Consider the following 17495-nt stretch of genomic DNA (forward strand, 5'->3'; position numbering starts at 1 on the left):
AACGTTGTTCAGCTAGACCACTCTTCCTGAGGGTCACTCATCTTGGAATCAATCTCCTTGGGGGAGAGAATTGCTCAGTAAAGCATTATCACCCAACCACTGGTCTGTAATGCATTTTTTACCAATTTTCAAACATTTTACTACCAAAAAAACCTTATTTAAAACGACTCTTCTTTCTCTTCCTCTACCTCGAATCCTGGGGTCTTTTCGTTCCTTACTCCCAGACAACCAAACCCTGAGCTGCCATGCTGAGGCTGGAGACAGCGGAACATTGCATGATAGCTAATTTACTGATCAGTCATGTTCTCTGGACTGGAAAACACTGCTCTAAATGAAAGGAAGAGATGATGTGGGGATTTTCTAGAGGTTTCTACCAACAAGACTCAACTTCCAGACTGGCTGCTCCTCAGGCAGGATTCAGGAGTGGGCCAGTCCTCTGAGAGAGCAGGCAAGGGCCTCACCTGAGGGCTGTGAGTTTTGGACTTTTTGGCATTGGTCCTCTCGGGCTCCTCGGTATCCGATGCTGTTTTTTCTCGCTGACGCTTGGTGCTCTTAAGAGGTGAGGATGCTTCCTCCTTTATCTTCTATAGTAAGAACCATGAAATAGAGAAATAATATCAGGGCTTGAGTGATCTTCTCTTCTATCATTTTTTTTTAAACCCTTCCTTCCGTCATAGAGTCAATACTGAGTATTGGTTCCAAGGTAGAAGAGTGGTAAAGGTAGGCAATGGGGGTCAAGTGACTTGCCCAGGGTCACCCAGCTGGGAAGTGTCTGAGGCCAGATTTGAACCTAGGACCTCCCATCTCTAGGCCTGGCTCTCAATCCACTGAGCTACCCAGCTGCCCCTCTATCATTTTTATTAATAAGTTAGAAAGCGAACCCAGAGTTGGGGGGTGGTGGAAGAGAGAATTCAATGAGGTTCATGTAGACTCGACAGAGGAGAAAGCTCTCTGAGCTTCTTCAAACACTATGGGTGGCTATAAGAAGCAGCCCATTCCCTATCTATCTATCTATCTATCTATCTATCTATCTATCTATCCCCTTTCTCTTGACGACTTCTAATCAAAGGTTAAAGGGTCACTTTGGGGATATGTTGCTGAGAGAATGACTGTTCAAACCTTGGTCTCCCAGGGCCCTTCCTGTTCCTGTGACCCTCCTGGGGAAATCCCAGGCATGAAGACAGCCTGAGATGAGCTATATTGAGGAGGCAGAAGAAACACTCATTTTGGAGAATAGCTCCAGGTTTAGTTGGAAATGAAGAGCAGTAATATAAAATAAGGCATAATAATAATATTAACACACATGAAAATAGTAGCAGGGCAGAGTGGCCAACAGTACTGCACTGAGTCAAAAGTTAAGTCTCTTTACCACTTAATGGCTTGGATGGGTCAACTGAATCTCAAATTCCTCATTTCCAAAACACGGGTATTGGATTAGATGGCTTCCAATTCCCCTCCAGTTTTTAACTCCTAATCCTATGCTCCTAAAAAAGGATCTCCATGAGGGATATTTCTATTTATTTTCATTTTTTTACAGGGGATCTTAAAGGCAAGGTTGGGGAGTGCTGAATTAATCCTAGAGGCATTCCTAGAGCCACTGGGGTTTCTAAGAAGAGTTAGATTAGTGCATCATTTAACAAAGTTAGGTGGGAGCATTATGCTGGTTGTTTTCTTTAGTCACTGTGTGAAGAGTACATTGGAGAGAAGAGAGAACAAACATGCAACTGAAATAGGCCAGTTATTTCTAGTGGTGGGGCCCAAGGAGGATCAAGGGAGCTAGGCACCTGACCACAGCCAGCTTGGCAGCTCCCACCCACTACCCAGGATCATCATCTAGAAAGATCAAATAGGGAAGTTCAGAATCCCTGGCAGCACTCCTTGACCTGCACTCACCTTGGTAGATTTCTTCACAGAATCTGTTTTACTGTCATTGCTTGAGGTACTGGCTGCGCTAGGAGAGTTACGGCCACTAGAGCGGATGTCTTCGTTGATAGGTGAGGCTCTACCATCTGGGCTAGCAGGTTGTTTCTTACGGCCACTACGTAGTGTAGACATCTACCATTCCCCAAAATAAATCCCAAAGAAACAATTAAGTTAGAATACCCCTGCAGGCCCTGCTAGACTCTATTTTATTAAATGGACCATGAAAGTCTCAGGGATTAGTCAATACATTAACAGAGCAAATTACTATCTCTTTCTTTCTAGGAAATCCCTATCACCCTTGGGGAAGGGGAGAATGGTTATATCATACAGAGGCATTTTAGATAGGGAAATATGCAGTGAGAGGCAAGTACCTAAAGAATACTTCACATAAAAATAAGAAATATAGTGCTGCCCTCTTCTCTTCCTCTCCATTTGTCTCCTTATCTTGAAATAACATTCTCCCAAACTCATTTAAAATAAAGGTTTAAAAAAATGGAAAACTAGAGGGCAATGAGGCTTTCTCAGTCTGTTCTGGAAGGCACACAACAGGGTGCATACTGAAAGTGTGGTCATCCTGAGCTCTGATCAAAGGCATTGGGCCCAGTGGATTTTACTCAGTGGAATCTGCTGAAAAGGAGAATGTCAGGAAGACAATAAACTTGCCTCCAGCTTGCATGCCATACAAACAGCCTCATGAAGACAATGAGACACACCAATTATTTAAGTCCTCCTAACTGTCTTTATTTTTGTTTTCAATTATTATAGAGAAATAATGAGTCAAGTTCCTTGGGCTTTTTTTCTAATTTAGTGGCTGCATGGATGTCCAGTGATTAGGAAAGCCATGAGCCCTGTTGAAGCTAGAAGGGAAACCTGACAGGAATGATCAAGAGCAGCCTTGACCAGACCAAGACAAGGGAATACGGAAGGGTCATTCCTAGTGCCAGGTGGAGGCTGAAGCACTCTACCTTAAAGGCTTTGAGGAAGGTCAAATCGCAATGATGTGACTGGAAAGAAGGACCTACTACTACTTCTCTTTTAATGTCCCTGCCACAATCTGAACCCAGAAGGGTGTGTGTGTGTGTGTGTGTGTGTGTGTGTGTGTGTGTGTGTGTATGTGCGCGCGCGCGCGCGCACACGCATGCCCCACCAGATATGGGGAGAGGAAAAACATGTAAAAGTCTTCAAAATCGTATTGAGAAATGACCCCTAGTGCAAAAAAAAAAAAAAAAAAAAAAAAAAAAAAAAAAAAAAAAAAAAAGGGAGGGGGGGCGGGGGGATTTGCAATTTGTCAACCTAACTAGGGAAAAAAAATAGGTTTTGGAGTTAAGGCCAGAGAAAGTACAAAGCCGGGACTCCAGAAAGTGCAGTGACCTGGAAAAACAGCCCTATATGGGAAACTATGGCCAGTGCTCTTCTCTCAGCTCTCCATCATCAGGTATAAAATGGTCTATTCCAAGACTAGCCTCAAAGAAAGGCCACTCCTTTTTACAGAGGTGGAAGGCGATTGGGATGGAACTTGGAGATATGCTGGTGAGTTTTGTTAAGCTATTTTCTTCCTCCTTTCTCCTTTATCATTCTGTTGTAAAATAGGATTACCTGGAAAGGGTACATTTGGAAATGAAGGAAAAGCAAAAGTGGCCCTTTTAAATGGATTATGGGATTATTCCTTAGTGTTTTGTAGGACTTTGAGTGTCTTGATGGCATTGAAAAAGGGTAAGAAAAATGCTTGGTAAACCTTAAAGCACTCTATTAACATGCACTCGGGAGAGAGAATGATGAATGACAAAATGGCATGTTCAAATTGCTGTAAATGGACAATTACCACTCCAGGGAACATGTTACAGAATGACAGAAGTCAAAAAGGACACTCGCTTTCTAAGAGCTTTCCTGTGCAGGCAGAGCCCAGGAGGTAGCCAAGGTGCTGGAGAAAGTGGGGCAGGGGCACGACCTCAGGGATTACCGAGCCACGACTGCGTCGGGTCCTCATGCTATGCTTTCCGCTGAGCCCATCCTCTTCCTCTTTGACAGGTTTGAACATAAAGGGGGGAGGGTCCACAGGCTTCTCAATGGGAGGGAGCTCGCCGTACTTCTTGAAGTGAATTCGACAGTCAGTGCACAACAAGATGTTTTCTCGGCCACCGTGGTGCCAATCTTTGGAGGCTTCACAAAGGTTAGGAGAAAAGAGTAAAACAGAAATCAGCTTACTGAAAGGGATGGTCACTGGGAACAGTCTGCCTTGATAGCTAGTCAACAAGAACCCCAAGTGCTGTACCCCCTGAGGCTGCAGTCTCTCACTGGGGCACGAACCTTCCAGGCCTATTTCTGGCTTCAGAAGAGACATAGGTAGCCACCAGAGCCCTTCGCCTCTGCCAAGTGTCTGACCCCTTTCAAACACATGTTGCACCATGCCTCCTTCCCTGCTCATCTCCTCCAGAGCCCTCCCCACACTCCCTCGTGAGTAAGAAGGTAAAATGGTCTCAGGAACAGCCTTAGCGCCACACCCAAGGATTATGGGCAAGTTCTCTGCATCTGGCATTCAGAGATCCCTATTGATCTGCTAAGCAGAAAATGATTATCATAAAGGTGTTTTTTTTAAGAGAGTTTGCTGCATTCATTTTTCAACTTTCTCACTAGAACTCAGAATAAATGACTGCCCCAGCAGGCTTCAACTGTTAGAATATCACATAGTTCAATGCATCAAATAGTAAAATCGTAACAGCACCTGAGACCAGCCTGGGCTAGTAAACCTGGCCCACTACAGCCCAGAACAAAGCAGGGCACAACATCTGCCACAAGGCACGTACTAGTGGTGAAGCAGTGACGACACGCGTAACCCTTCAGCTCCTGCTCACTGTCCTCACTGTCAAAATCATCTTCACTGGCAGAGCTCAAGTCCACTGAAAAAAGCAAGCAGAGAAGGGGGTGGGGGGGAACGACAGGACAGTTTAGCTTAGAATCTTTCCACTGGTGAAAACTAAGCAGGTTCAATCAACTAAGAGTGGGATTCTAGCTCTGCCCAGTGAGCTGAGCTCCTTCGGTAGGAACGAATGGGTTCAGTTCAGGCAGGAGCCCCGACACGTCAATGAGGGAGATGACATGAGGTACAACCAGGAACTCCTTCTCTGGCGGCAGTCTTTGGAGTTCAACAGTGCCTAAAGTGCTGAATGCAGGGAAGGGCCCAAGGGCCCACGATACACGTATCAACAGTGGGAAGGCTTGCCTAAGGGCTAAAGTGAGGGTCAGTGGGCAAAACGGCCTCTTGTCTCTCTGTGTGCCTTCTAGCATCACCTGGATAGGAATTGAAGAGTGAGAAGACAGCCAGGCAGCAGCAGGCTATGTGTTGTAGGGCTTTAAATAGGTACTTTGCTCATGTGGGCAAAAATGTTATGGCCTGGAACACAAATGTCAAATGTGGGAGGTTGTATCACCCTATTAAAATGCCTCCTGGACTGTGGTGAGCCACTTCTTCTGTGGAGTCAGAACAAGTTAATCAAATGATCTAACCCTAGTGTTAGCAAAAGAAAAGTGTCCTATAATGAAAACTGGACCCTGTGAATGCTCCTGTGAAAGCTAAATTCTCCTGGACTCAGAGAATGTTGGTGCTGGAAGGGCCAATGTTATGCCCAAATGGCATTCTAAACCCAATACTCCTCACATGCATTCCCCTCGTCACAGAAAGGACTAAGAGAGGCCCTTAACTTCTCTGGTGAGTCCAACTCTACAGCAGCACACACCCCCCACCCTAGCTTTTCCTTACAGAATTCACTGGAGGGGGGCCTTGAGGGAGTGTTGACCGGAGTAGAAGCTGTTCGAGTTTTGATCCTCCGAAATACAGCCTGTCTGCGGTGCCTGCGGTGGGCCCGGGAGCTGGCAGCTTCGGGGGTTTTCTTCCAATAGTAATAAAAGGTGATTAATTCTCCCTGCAAAACACAAAAGCTGATGGTCAGTTGGGACTATAATAGAGAAATGCCTCTGAATAATTTCCTTTTTCTGCTAGGAGTGGAAAATAGGGTTTAATAATGGGTCCATAATGTCATGGCAACTGCTATCCTTATGGCAGGGATGAGCCCCAGGGGTGAGGGCTTCTTGGTCTCTAATAGTCTCTTAAACATGGCAGCTACACAAAAAATGTCTGATAAATACACAGGTGGGGGTCATATGATGGTGTGTTTCTGGGGCTTTGAGAAAAAGTCAGATCTGTTCACACAGTCAGCTAACAAACAAACCCTGAGGCCCAGTTACAAGTTTGTCTCCTAAGGCAGTCCTCAAGGGATCAAAGGAAATCCAGAGGCATCCAGAAATACTTGGGGGGAAAAAAAGGATGAGCTGGAGGGATAAGTGGGGAGACTGGGCTGGCACTTGAACCTTAGTTCAACTGAATTGGTCAAAGGGAGACATATACACACTTATGCACTGGTCTGTCAGTCAACAGCATTTATTAAGGAGCTCACAGTCTAATGGAGATAACAACTAAACAAATGTGTACAGACAAGCTATATGCTGGGTAATGTGAGGAAAGACCAGAGGCTTCCTGTAGAAGGCAGGATGCTAGCTGGGACTTAAAGGAGTTGAGGACACCGAGGATCCCAGGCATGGGGGGAACCAAAGGAAACATTCAGAGCTGAGCAAAGGTCTTGTTTGTGTGGAAAAACCCAGTGTCACTAGATCAAAGAATCAAAGAGGAAACAGAGAATTTTGTATTTGATTCTGGAGGCAAGAGGAAGCCACCAGAGTTTATGAGTAAGGGAGTGCAAAAATAAAATCAACATACATTAGTAAAAGATTTGGGGGGGGGGGGGTGAGGACAACACCTAGGCTAGGGATCTGAGGGACTGGGGGGCTAGAGTTTCTCTCCACAATAATAGGGAGACGGGGCAGGTTTAGGGGAAAAGAGAATGAGTTCAAGGTTGGACATGTTGAGTTTATTTTTTTTTAAACCCTTAACTTCTGTGTACTGGCTCCTAGGTGGAAGAGTGGTAAGGGTGGGCAATGGGGGTCAAGTGACTTGCCCAGGGTCACACAGCTGGGAAGTGTCTGAGGCCGGCTTTGAACCTAGGACCTCCCGTCTCTAGGCCTGACTCTCAATCCACTGAGCTACCCAGCTGCCCCCCCCACCCCCCCCCACCCCCCCGACATGTTGAGTTTAAAATGTGTATTGGCCATCTAGTTTGAGATGTCTGAAACACAGCTGAAGATGCAAGTCAGTAGAGGTAGATTTGAGAATCAGCATGAAGATGATAAGTTTTTAAATTGGTAAGCAGATGAGATCACTAAATCAAGTCATAGGAAGGGAATGCCCAGGAGAACTCTGTGGGACACCTATGATTAGAGGGCATGATATGAGGAGTTGGCCAAGAAGAGTGAGAAGTCCTGGGAACCTAGAGAAAAAAGGGTGTTAGTGATCAACAGTGTCAAAGGCTGCAGAAGTCAAGGAAAACTAGGACTGAGAAAAGACTATTGGGCTTCTGTTTTGTTTAATCATTCTGGAGGAGAACAGTTTAGAACTATGCACAAAGGATGATACAATTGTGCATGCTCATACAACTGGGTATCCCAAAGAGATCAAAGAAAAGGGGAAAGGGCCTATATGTATAAAAATATTTAAAGCAACTCTTTTTGTGGAGGCAAAGAATTGGAAATGGAGGGAATGCCCATCAACTAGGGAATAGCTGAATTTACTTTCACACACACACACACACACACACACACACACACACACACACACACACACACACAATGAAGTACTATTGTGCTTAAAGAAATGACAATCAGGACAATTTCAGGAAAATCTGGAAAGATTTGCATGAACTGATGCAAAGTGAAGTAATCAGAACCAGGAGAACATACATAGCTATAGCAATATTACAAGGATGATTGACTGTGAAAAAGGCTTAGCTACTCTAACCAAGACCATGATCCAAGACAATTCCAGATGATTCAGTGAAGAAAAATGTTATCCACTTGCAGAGAGAAAACTGACAGATTGAAACATATTTTTAAAAATTTCTTCAGTTTCCTGATTTTTATTTTTGAAACATGGCTCATATGGAAATGTTTCATATGTCTTCACATCTACAACTAATATAGTTTTTGCCTTCTTAGTGGATGGTAGAAGGAAGGAGAGAATTTGGAGCTCAATTGTTTTTTTAAACAAAGGCTAAAAATAAATAAAAAATAAAAATAAAATGGTTTGTAACACACATACACATGTGAAAAGGCCATTGGATTTTACTAGATTAATGCCAGGGATTTATGAAACATGCTACTCACCACCTCCTAACAAGAGAGGTGAAGAATTCAACAGTGCATAATGAATCATGATTTCTGGAAATGGAATTTGTTTTGCTTGACTATACATGTTTATAACAGGGTTTTTATTTTTCTTTTGTTATCAATGGGGTGGAAGGAGTTGGAATAGGAAGGAGAAAAAACAAGTTTTTGCTGATGGAAAAAAATAAAATAAAGAAAAAGTAACACCAAAGTTATATTCTTTTCATGCATTCCTAATGAAATCAAACATTTGTGGAAAGTTTTGGGTTTTGCTGACAGAACATGCCTCTAGGTGTTGGCTCAAACAAAGTATGAGGCAACACAAAGCATGAAAATCTTCTGGAAGACATCTGGTTAATTTGACTTAATCTTTCAACTAAACAGTTTATAGAAACAAATCACTAGGATAAGTAATATGGAGGAAATACATTAGGGCCATAAATACTGCCATTAATAAAGTGAGGAAAGTAGATCTATTAGGAAGAGGCAAATAGTTGGACTTCATGAAGAACAGTACAAGGCAATCTAACACACCTAAAATTTTCATTTTAATCAGAAAGCCAATAAGTCAAATACTTAAGACATAGGCTCAGTGATCTAAAAGACAAATGAGAACCCTAGGAAATTGTGAAGAGGCTAAGACACAGAATTCTGAACCATCTTTTTTTTTTTTTTTTTAACAGTTTTCAATCTTTTTAAATCATTCCTTTTATGTTACATTAGAAAGGGAGATAAACCAGGCCCTCTGGGTAAAACAAAAAAGAATGCGAATAAATAGTTACCACCAAAAGGAAGGAATCTTTTTGCAGACTCTATGAGTAACCAGCTGGTACATGGCTCCAGAAACATGTGTGTTCTCTGAAAACCAACTCATTGTGGGCTGTTTTAAATGAGATATATAGTAAATGGACTTTGGATTTTACTGGCATAGGAAGCCCAAGATGAGGCTACTCCTCTACCAATGCAGGTGGGGCACCTTCTTTGCAACTTAGAATTCAAGAAAGGTGTCCAGAAATAACCTGAAGCCTGGTTAAGTAATTTATGCCTCTGGCCTCACAATCAGTTTATGACAGAAGTGGGACATTTTCTTAGCTCTAAATCTAGCTCTCTAAGAGATAGCTATATTCAAATGCATACATGTATAAATATATAGACATACATGAGACATCTATGTCTATAGAGATAAGCATCTAGAACGACATAAACCTCAATATAAATACATATACATAACGCACACACAATTAAAGTACATAGCTTTTTCTCTGATTTTAAAAAATGTGGCTACAAACATGGCCAGAAAGGATTCCAGGGAATGTCAAGGGGAAAGGCACAGAGGAAAAATAAGTAGAGTATGCAGGAAGTGGTGCTATGATTTGGACTAGAGTGCAAAGGATCTCTTAAAAAGATTTACTTACTGATGACAATCCTAAATTAAATAAGTAAAACTACTTTATGAAGCTTTACATTAAGAGTACTAATAAATGTTTTTGTTTCAAGTTAAAAAAAGTTATCAAAATAGGAGCTTTCCTTTTTAAATAATTTTATTTTAATAACAAATTTCCATATGAGTTTTCAGAAGTTATTTGATTCAAATTGTTTCCCTCCCTTCTTTCCCTGATCTTGAGCTTGCAAGCAATTCAATTTGGGTTATACATGTATTATTAAACAAAACATATTTCCATATTATTTATTTTTGTAAGTGAACAATCTCATAAAACCAAAACCCTAAAACATATACCCCAATTAACAAATGACAAATCATATGTTTCCATCTGCATTCTTACTCCAACAGTTCTGGGAGCGGATAGCATTCTTTTCCATAAGTCCCACAGAATTGTTCTGGGTCATTGAATTGCTGTTAGTAGCAAAGTCTATCACACTTGATCATTCTACAATACTGCTGTCACTATATACAATGTTTTAAAATAGTAGTTTTTCTGTACACTCTAGAATTTCAACATGAATGTGGAGGAGTCAGACTCAAAAAATGGCTCACATTCTGGTTTAAAATATGAAAACATTTTAATTTTGACAGCCTCTGGACTCCAAATCAAGCTGATATGATAATGAAAATGTCTTACACTTTTTAAGATTTTGAGGGAAAAAAAGATACTAAAACATGGTATAATATCCCATCTAGCCTTTCACTATGGGACTTTAAGCATTATTTAGTATAGACTTGTTTACCTCACTCCCTTTCTTTAGATCTGAGCAGCCTATGGGTTAACAAATAAACAACAACAACAAAAAAAACTACAATCTGAGAATCCATTCCTGTATGGTCAGCTAGAAAACTTTCAAATCTTGGTAATGTCACAGCAAGAAAATGACAGTGCCACCCCACAAGACATATTGTAGAATTGTTGAATGGGTTCAACCTATCTGAAAAGCAATTTGAAAATATGCCTAGAAAGTTGTACACATCTTTTATCTGCTGATATCATTACAAGGGATATACAAGGGATATACCCTAAAGAGATCAGAGAAAGGAAAATGCTTTGTAACAGCCATATGAAAAGAAATCTGGTAAGACATTCAAAGTGATGCAGAATGAAGTAAACAGAATTAGAAGAAGTAAACAGAATCAACAATTTATAATATTACATCAACAATACAAAAATAAACAATTGAAAAATACTCTGATCAAGGCAATAATTACATACCTTTGAACAGCTAGGTCATGAACTAATAAGAACAACAAGACCTATTTCTGGACAATGTGGCCAGGTTTTTCTTAAAATTCACTTTTTAAAAGTATCCCTAAAATATCTGGTAGCCTGTCCCCAGAACAGAACAATCTACCAGGATTCCTTTGACCCCAGTGTACTGGAAGTCCCAACCTTAGAGAAAAGTTGAAGGCAAAGTCTAAAATCTCATCATATGTTTTAGTAGCCCTCTGCCCCTAGGGTAATCTCTCTATTTTACTGCCATCATTACTCATTCACCATCTTCTTCAATGCCTTCTACTTTCATTAAATTAATAAGGTTTTCTAAGTAATTTGCATATATTATCACATTTGAACCTCACAATAATCCTATGAAGTAGATGTTATTTATTGACCCCATTTTACAGATGAGTAAACTAAAGGTGAGATTTGCCCAGGAAGCCACAAATACTAAGTGTCTGAGGCAAGATTTGATCTCAGGTCTTTCTAACTCCAAAATTAACGTTCTGTGTATGGTGGTGCCTCTTTCTACTCTACTCACTTTAGAGTATGATCTATCTTCTCTGCTTCTTTTGTTTTTATCACCTAAGCTTCTTCTTCTTCTTCATCATCATCATCATCATAATGTGTGTGTATGTGTCTCCTCTTCTGATTCCTCATCATGGCATGAAGGTGAGCTTGGGTTCTCAAAGGCGAGAGAACTTCCTACCACTTCCCTCCTTATCTTGGAAACTGAGGAAATGAATTAAGAGATGAAAATGTCTTTGGAGACAATCAGGCCCATCTCCTCTTCTTTTCTATCAGAAATCATGGACCTAATGTCCCTTCAGACCGGGCTACCCTCTCGAACCACTCCAATGCCTCCAAAGGACATTGTGTCCTTCACTTACCTCAACTTCAAAAGTAAACAAAAAGTAAAACAGGAGAACAAAAACTCATGAAGGTCATTACAAGTAAGCAAGATATCAAATACAAGCCAGGACACAGGCATTATCTCTGTCATCCATGGATGGGTCTCGCTAATTCTGGACAGGTTCATCATGATAAGCTGCAAGATGATGAATTTTGGGACCATAACAACTTTTAAAGACAATTTACTTGATTATGTGGTTTGATGGGGATATGATTGGGGTTTTGGCATTAAAAGATCCTTCTATTGCAAATATGAATAACATGGAAATAGGTTTTGAACAATGATACATGTATAACCCAGTGGAGTTGCCTGTCAGCTCTGGGAATGGGGAGGGAAGATGGGAGGGAAAAATCATGAATCATGTAGCCATGGGAAAATATTCTAAATAAATAAATAAAATTTTAAAAAAGATTTAAAAAATAAAGAGAATCTACTAAGATGGGGCAGGGGAGCTGAGCTGCATGGTGGAAGGAAGAGAGTAACTGCCTCAATGAAATCACAGGTGGAAATAAGTACTGAGTACACAGATAGGGCAGCTGGGTGGCTCAGTGAATTGAGAGACAAGCCTAGAGACAATAAGTCCAGGGTTCAAATGTGGCTTCAGCCACTTCCTAGCTATGTGACCCTGGGCAAGTCATTTAGTCATTTAACCCCATTGCCTAGCCTTTACCAACCACTCTTCTGCCTTGGACCCAGAACACATATTAATTCTAAGACAAAAAACAAGGGTTTAAAAAAAAAAAAAAAAGAGTACATAGACTGAGAGGACAACAAGCTGGTAGAGGCCGCTGCTGAGTCTATTTTCACTTTCTAGCTACCTGAATGGGGCCTACTAATGTGGTCTAAAAGGCCTTTCACCTTATCTCACACTGTTCAGCTGAGACATGAAACTATTGTGAAATGGCTTCATGTCATAGATTTTATCCTTCAAATTCTTGTATAACTTAGAATGTTATTAAATTTATTTAATTGAAATTAATGTTCATTTAAAAAATTGTTAAAGTGGGGTGTATGTGTCATAGGTATAACATACATACATATGTACGTATGTACATGCACCTATGTTTATATGTCCACACACAAGCTCTTTCTTCATTCCCCTTTCACAAAATGTCATTTCCATTGTCATAATTCTATTCATGCTACTAAAATGTTTAAGTTGCTTTAGGGTAGGCCTAAATGGATATTTCTAAAATGTCACTGGCTACTAATGAGGAATAACTATGATCAGAAGCACCAAAAACCCTGAACATAGTAGGTACAAATAGGAAACATCTAGTTCATGATTTTCAGATCCAGAAATCACGTGAGGAGGCAAGATAGAACAATAATTACAACAGTAACAATTTTAGGTCTCGTGAGCAATGTGTCCAAGGAGCAATATCCATGGAGAACTAAATCTAGGCTGAATCCTGAGATGTTCCTTACTTAGAGGCAGTATCAGACCAAAGAAATAGGCCGAGTTCAGCTCTTTACTGCTGTGGGCAAGGAATGTCACCTTCCTCACATTCATGAGGGCGGCTGAACTAGACAGGACCCAAGAAGACTCTTCTCAGACCTATCTCTGGTCTTGGTTCTCTGCTTTAAAATCCCATGACTTGCTTTGGCGACTCTGAAAAGTCTCTGCCCTTCCAGGGTCTGTTTCTTCATCTTCAAAATTCTGGGGTATGAGGAGGGGCCCTATTCTGTGGTCTACAATGAAGATGTGCAACATACATTCCAAAGAGATGAAAATGGAATGGTAAACCTAATCCTTAGTCCCTGAAAGTAAACCTGTCTCTTCCTGGCTATTACATATATAGGGATATAGACACCTATGTATATACATACACATGCACACTCTTAAGTGCTATAAGAGGGGATGGGTGGTCTATCACGGGATCTCACAGGGCTGACTGCAGAACCTCTGCATCTCCTTCCTACCACTTCCCTCCTTATCTTGGAAACTGAGGAAATGAATTAAGAGATGATAATGTCTTTGGAGACAATCAGACCCATCTCCTCTTCTTTTCTATCAGAAATCATGGACCTAATGTCCCTTCAGACCGGGCTACCCTCTTGAACCACTCCAATGCCTCCAAAGGACATTGTGTCCTTCACTTACCTCAACTTCAAAAGTAAACAAGCTAAAAAAAGCCCCAAAGTACTCCAGTGACCACTCATCTGTGCCAGTAAAGCAAAACTTGAGTTCCTAATCCTATATTCTGAATTCTGTTCTATTAGAGAGAAAGAAAAGAGCTGGCCCTCCTTTTGCTCCCTCCCAACTAGAATTGCTGTCATTGGGGAAGAATTGAATTAGAATATAGTTGGGATGGAGGAGCTGAAAATCAGGTTACAATGAAGGGAGAGGGGGGCAGCAGAGCAGAGAATATGTGTGTCAGGCACTGAGCTTGGGTCCTTTTTACAGACATTATCCTGTTGGAATGAAAAGGAGCATTGCCTCTAGGTCTAATCCCCCGGGTCTATGCTCAGCCTGTGATGCCATGGGGCCAGCCAGCCTGCTCCTGGCATACTGCCTGCCTATCATCTCTGTGGACCTTAACTTCCTCCCTTTCATGGTCTCTGAAGCTCCTTGGAGCACTAGACTGAGGATGCCATAAAAAAAAAGAAAAAACAGCACCAAGAGACTATAGGCCACAGCAAAGCAAATTGACTGTGTGAAGTAAGAGTCAATTACTCAAGTCACTCAATTAAAGCAGATTTTGCAGAGTTCTCTAAGGGTTTTACAACACAAATTATATCTATAGACTATGAAAGAGAAATGCTGATGCTCAAAGACAGATAATTCATCCAAGATGATACTCTATGGAAAAGTTCTAAGAATGAAGAAGCCTGAACCCTAAACCCCAAATGTGTCCTCTGTCCATTCAAAAAAGAACCTAAAGGAATGAAATGAGCTTACCAGCAGACAAAGGTCAATGTCATCAACATCACAAGAGTAGTTTTAAAAATAGCTAACAAAGCATTCTTAGAGGATTTCACAATTTGAATACCACTGATCTTAAACTGATAAATACGGACTTTGGAAAAGACCCTTCTAGGTCAAGTTTAGAATGAAAGTTGATGAGAAAGAATAACAATATAAATAAAAATTCCAGGCCAGGTTTTATTAGCTGTCTGACTTTAAATGTTGTAATGTCTATCTAAGAGATTAAACATTGGAATGGAGTGAATCTGGGAGGATTAGAAACAGCATACTGGTGACTACATGGGTGGCAGGTCTTGAACACAAACAAAAGAACATGTCGGGAAAGCTTTGGTTCTACAAATAGGGAGCGAAAGAGCTCCTGGCCTCTCCGGGAGTAAAGTCAATTCAACATTCATCAAACATGCATAGTGTGTGCTGCAGAGACCCATTGCACATAAATTCAGGGAACAAAAGCTTTTGCAGAAATCAATAGCCTACTGAAACATTAACACAGGCAATCATTGATCAAAAGCTCGCTTTACAAAGGCAGCCTTGCAAATTAGCTTCTGCTTTTGCTCGCAAGCAAACGCAGAGGCATAAACACTGTCGACATGAATGGTCTGTAATGACCATTTTGTTCCTGGTGATCTCACCTCATCTCACAACAAGGTCTTCCAGTCAACACATCTTACATCTCTGGGCTATAATTGCTAACAGCATGAAGAACAAGACTGTTTAGTGCCCAGGAAGGGGGTAAGGGGGTGGAGAGAGAAGGAGGAGGTCATTTGGAATCCCCAGTGTTCTGGGGTGCAGTTCCTGTCAAGAGAAGTACTCCTTCCCAGTCTATCTTTAGCAAATATTTTAAAAACACTCACAAATACACATAGAGACACAGGCATACACAATGCCCAACAGTGTGAGGATTGGATATTTTTCATCAGTTCATCCACTAAAAATCACCAAACAATTAAGATATTTTGCTCATATACTGAGTTATCAGTTCTGTCAACTCTGTAGCTCTCTCCTTCACCCAACATAACCTACCCACCAAGCAAACACAGCTTTAGAAATAACACAATATCATTTTTCTGATTTTCCTTTAAAAAAAAAAAAAAAAAAAAAGGAAGACTGAAAAGATAAGTGTGGGGTGGGTAGATGGGAAATAACAAAATCAAGAAAGAGCACAATTGGTGGGAGAGGGGGAGAGGCTGGGGCCCGGGGAAGGTCTTGGCTCAGCTCTCTCTCCTGTGAGAGGAGAGATGGTAGTAGTGAAGTCCAGTGAAATCCAGTTAACAATAGGCTTCAGACACTGGGAGAAGTTCCAATTTCAGTTAGCTTCTGCAATCCAACATCGCCACTAACAGGCCGTATGGGATCCCTGGGGGGTGTGCGTGGGAAGAAGGGAAACGTTTACTTGGCACAAGGCGCCAGCTCTCCTCTGGCCCCATTTTCATTTCTCTGCCCTCCTATATTATGCTGCAACTCAATCAAGACTGCTAACAACATAACTGCCTGGGCGGGGGCAAGACATACTAACTACTCAATTCCCTGCACAACCTAAGGGGAGGCAGGTGCGCTCTGTGTCTCTCACCTCCACTCCCTCTGTTCATTAGTGTGGCCCTGCCTGGTTCTCTCAGCTCTTTTAACTGGTTTTCAAACGTATGATACAAAAGTACATGTTGGGCCAGTGTGTGTAGCCCCTCGTTTGTCTTGCCTTGAGTAAATAAACTGTCACCAGTATGTGCCCATGTGTGTCTTGATCTGAGAGCCTCTGACAGTCCTGGTGGAGAAGGCTATTTATTATTCCTGGGATGACTATCATACATGATTATCAACATACCTTAAAAATGTTGGTTAGGGTAAAACAAACATCAAAATTGCTGTTTAATTTCTCCTCAACAGTACTCCACTGGGGGAGAAGCAGTAACTTGCTCTACCCAATGTGGGGGAAAAAAATCAAGTAAAATAAGCCACACTTCCTCCTCCCTTGGAATGCTAGAGGGAGCAGAGCACATAGCACAGACTCCTTGAGAGAAATAAAGGTGGTCTTATCAAGAATGCCAGTATTTTTCCAGAATTTACCTTATTGACAGTAGTAAAAAGTTTCTCTTGCTTCGGCTTCTTTATTCTCAAACCAATTTTAAGATGAATGAAATTTAGCTCAGGGAAGAGAAGGCACTAGAATCAGCTGTTTTCATGCTGGCTCATTCAGAGGTCATGCATTACAACTTCCATATTAGCTCTCATTTATAACATTCTATTTTCATTACCATCCAAACAAACCAGAGTACCCATAAGAAAAAGGGGTTGTGTGTGTGTGTGTTGAGGGAAGGGGGGGAGATAATGCTCCAGAATTCCCAGTGACCTGACTCCTAACAAACATAGAACAAGAGCCTCTGCAAAGGAGGGCAGCTGCTACGAATCAAGGGCCCCAATCCTATGGGAATCAGCTCATACCCCATCAGGAATGACAAAGAGAAACATCCTGAAATTCTAGTGAGTTAGCAACAGTTTTCTGAGGAATTGTTATTTCTATTCTTATTCTCACAAAACCTTCAGAATAAATAGAAAACAAAAATCAGGATAGTCTAGAGTTAAGAAAACACACCCAACAACATATAACAAAACTATAAGTAATACAATCCTGATTCTAGTAACTCAATCACATTCTAGAGATCTTTGCACTGGAATTCCAAGATTCCTTCTTGAAGGTATTTTTCATAATTTCACTACATACTGACAACAGTGAGGTTTAAATAAGTGGACACAAATACCCTGGCAGGGTACTTAATAGTGCCCAGATAAATTCTACACT

General features: G+C 41.2%; 1 protein-coding gene across 1 annotated transcript in view; it reads right to left on the reverse strand.

Annotated features, from left to right (window-relative positions):
• The window catches only part of RERE (arginine-glutamic acid dipeptide repeats), a 423478-nt gene that overhangs the window by 12767 nt on the left and 393216 nt on the right, over positions 1 to 17495 (reverse strand). Inside the window, exons 14-19 of the mRNA XM_044667692.1 lie at positions 17190 to 17233; positions 5681 to 5843; positions 4728 to 4820; positions 3884 to 4083; positions 1894 to 2055; positions 462 to 584 (exon numbers count right to left, since the gene is read on the reverse strand). Coding sequence (XP_044523627.1) covers positions 462 to 584; positions 1894 to 2055; positions 3884 to 4083; positions 4728 to 4820; positions 5681 to 5843; positions 17190 to 17233 — 785 coding nt within the window. The remainder of the gene's footprint in view (positions 1 to 461; positions 585 to 1893; positions 2056 to 3883; positions 4084 to 4727; positions 4821 to 5680; positions 5844 to 17189; positions 17234 to 17495) is intronic.

Source organism: Gracilinanus agilis, chromosome 3, assembly GCF_016433145.1.
Source record: "Gracilinanus agilis isolate LMUSP501 chromosome 3, AgileGrace, whole genome shotgun sequence".
Classification (NCBI taxonomy): Eukaryota; Metazoa; Chordata; class Mammalia; order Didelphimorphia; family Didelphidae; genus Gracilinanus; species Gracilinanus agilis.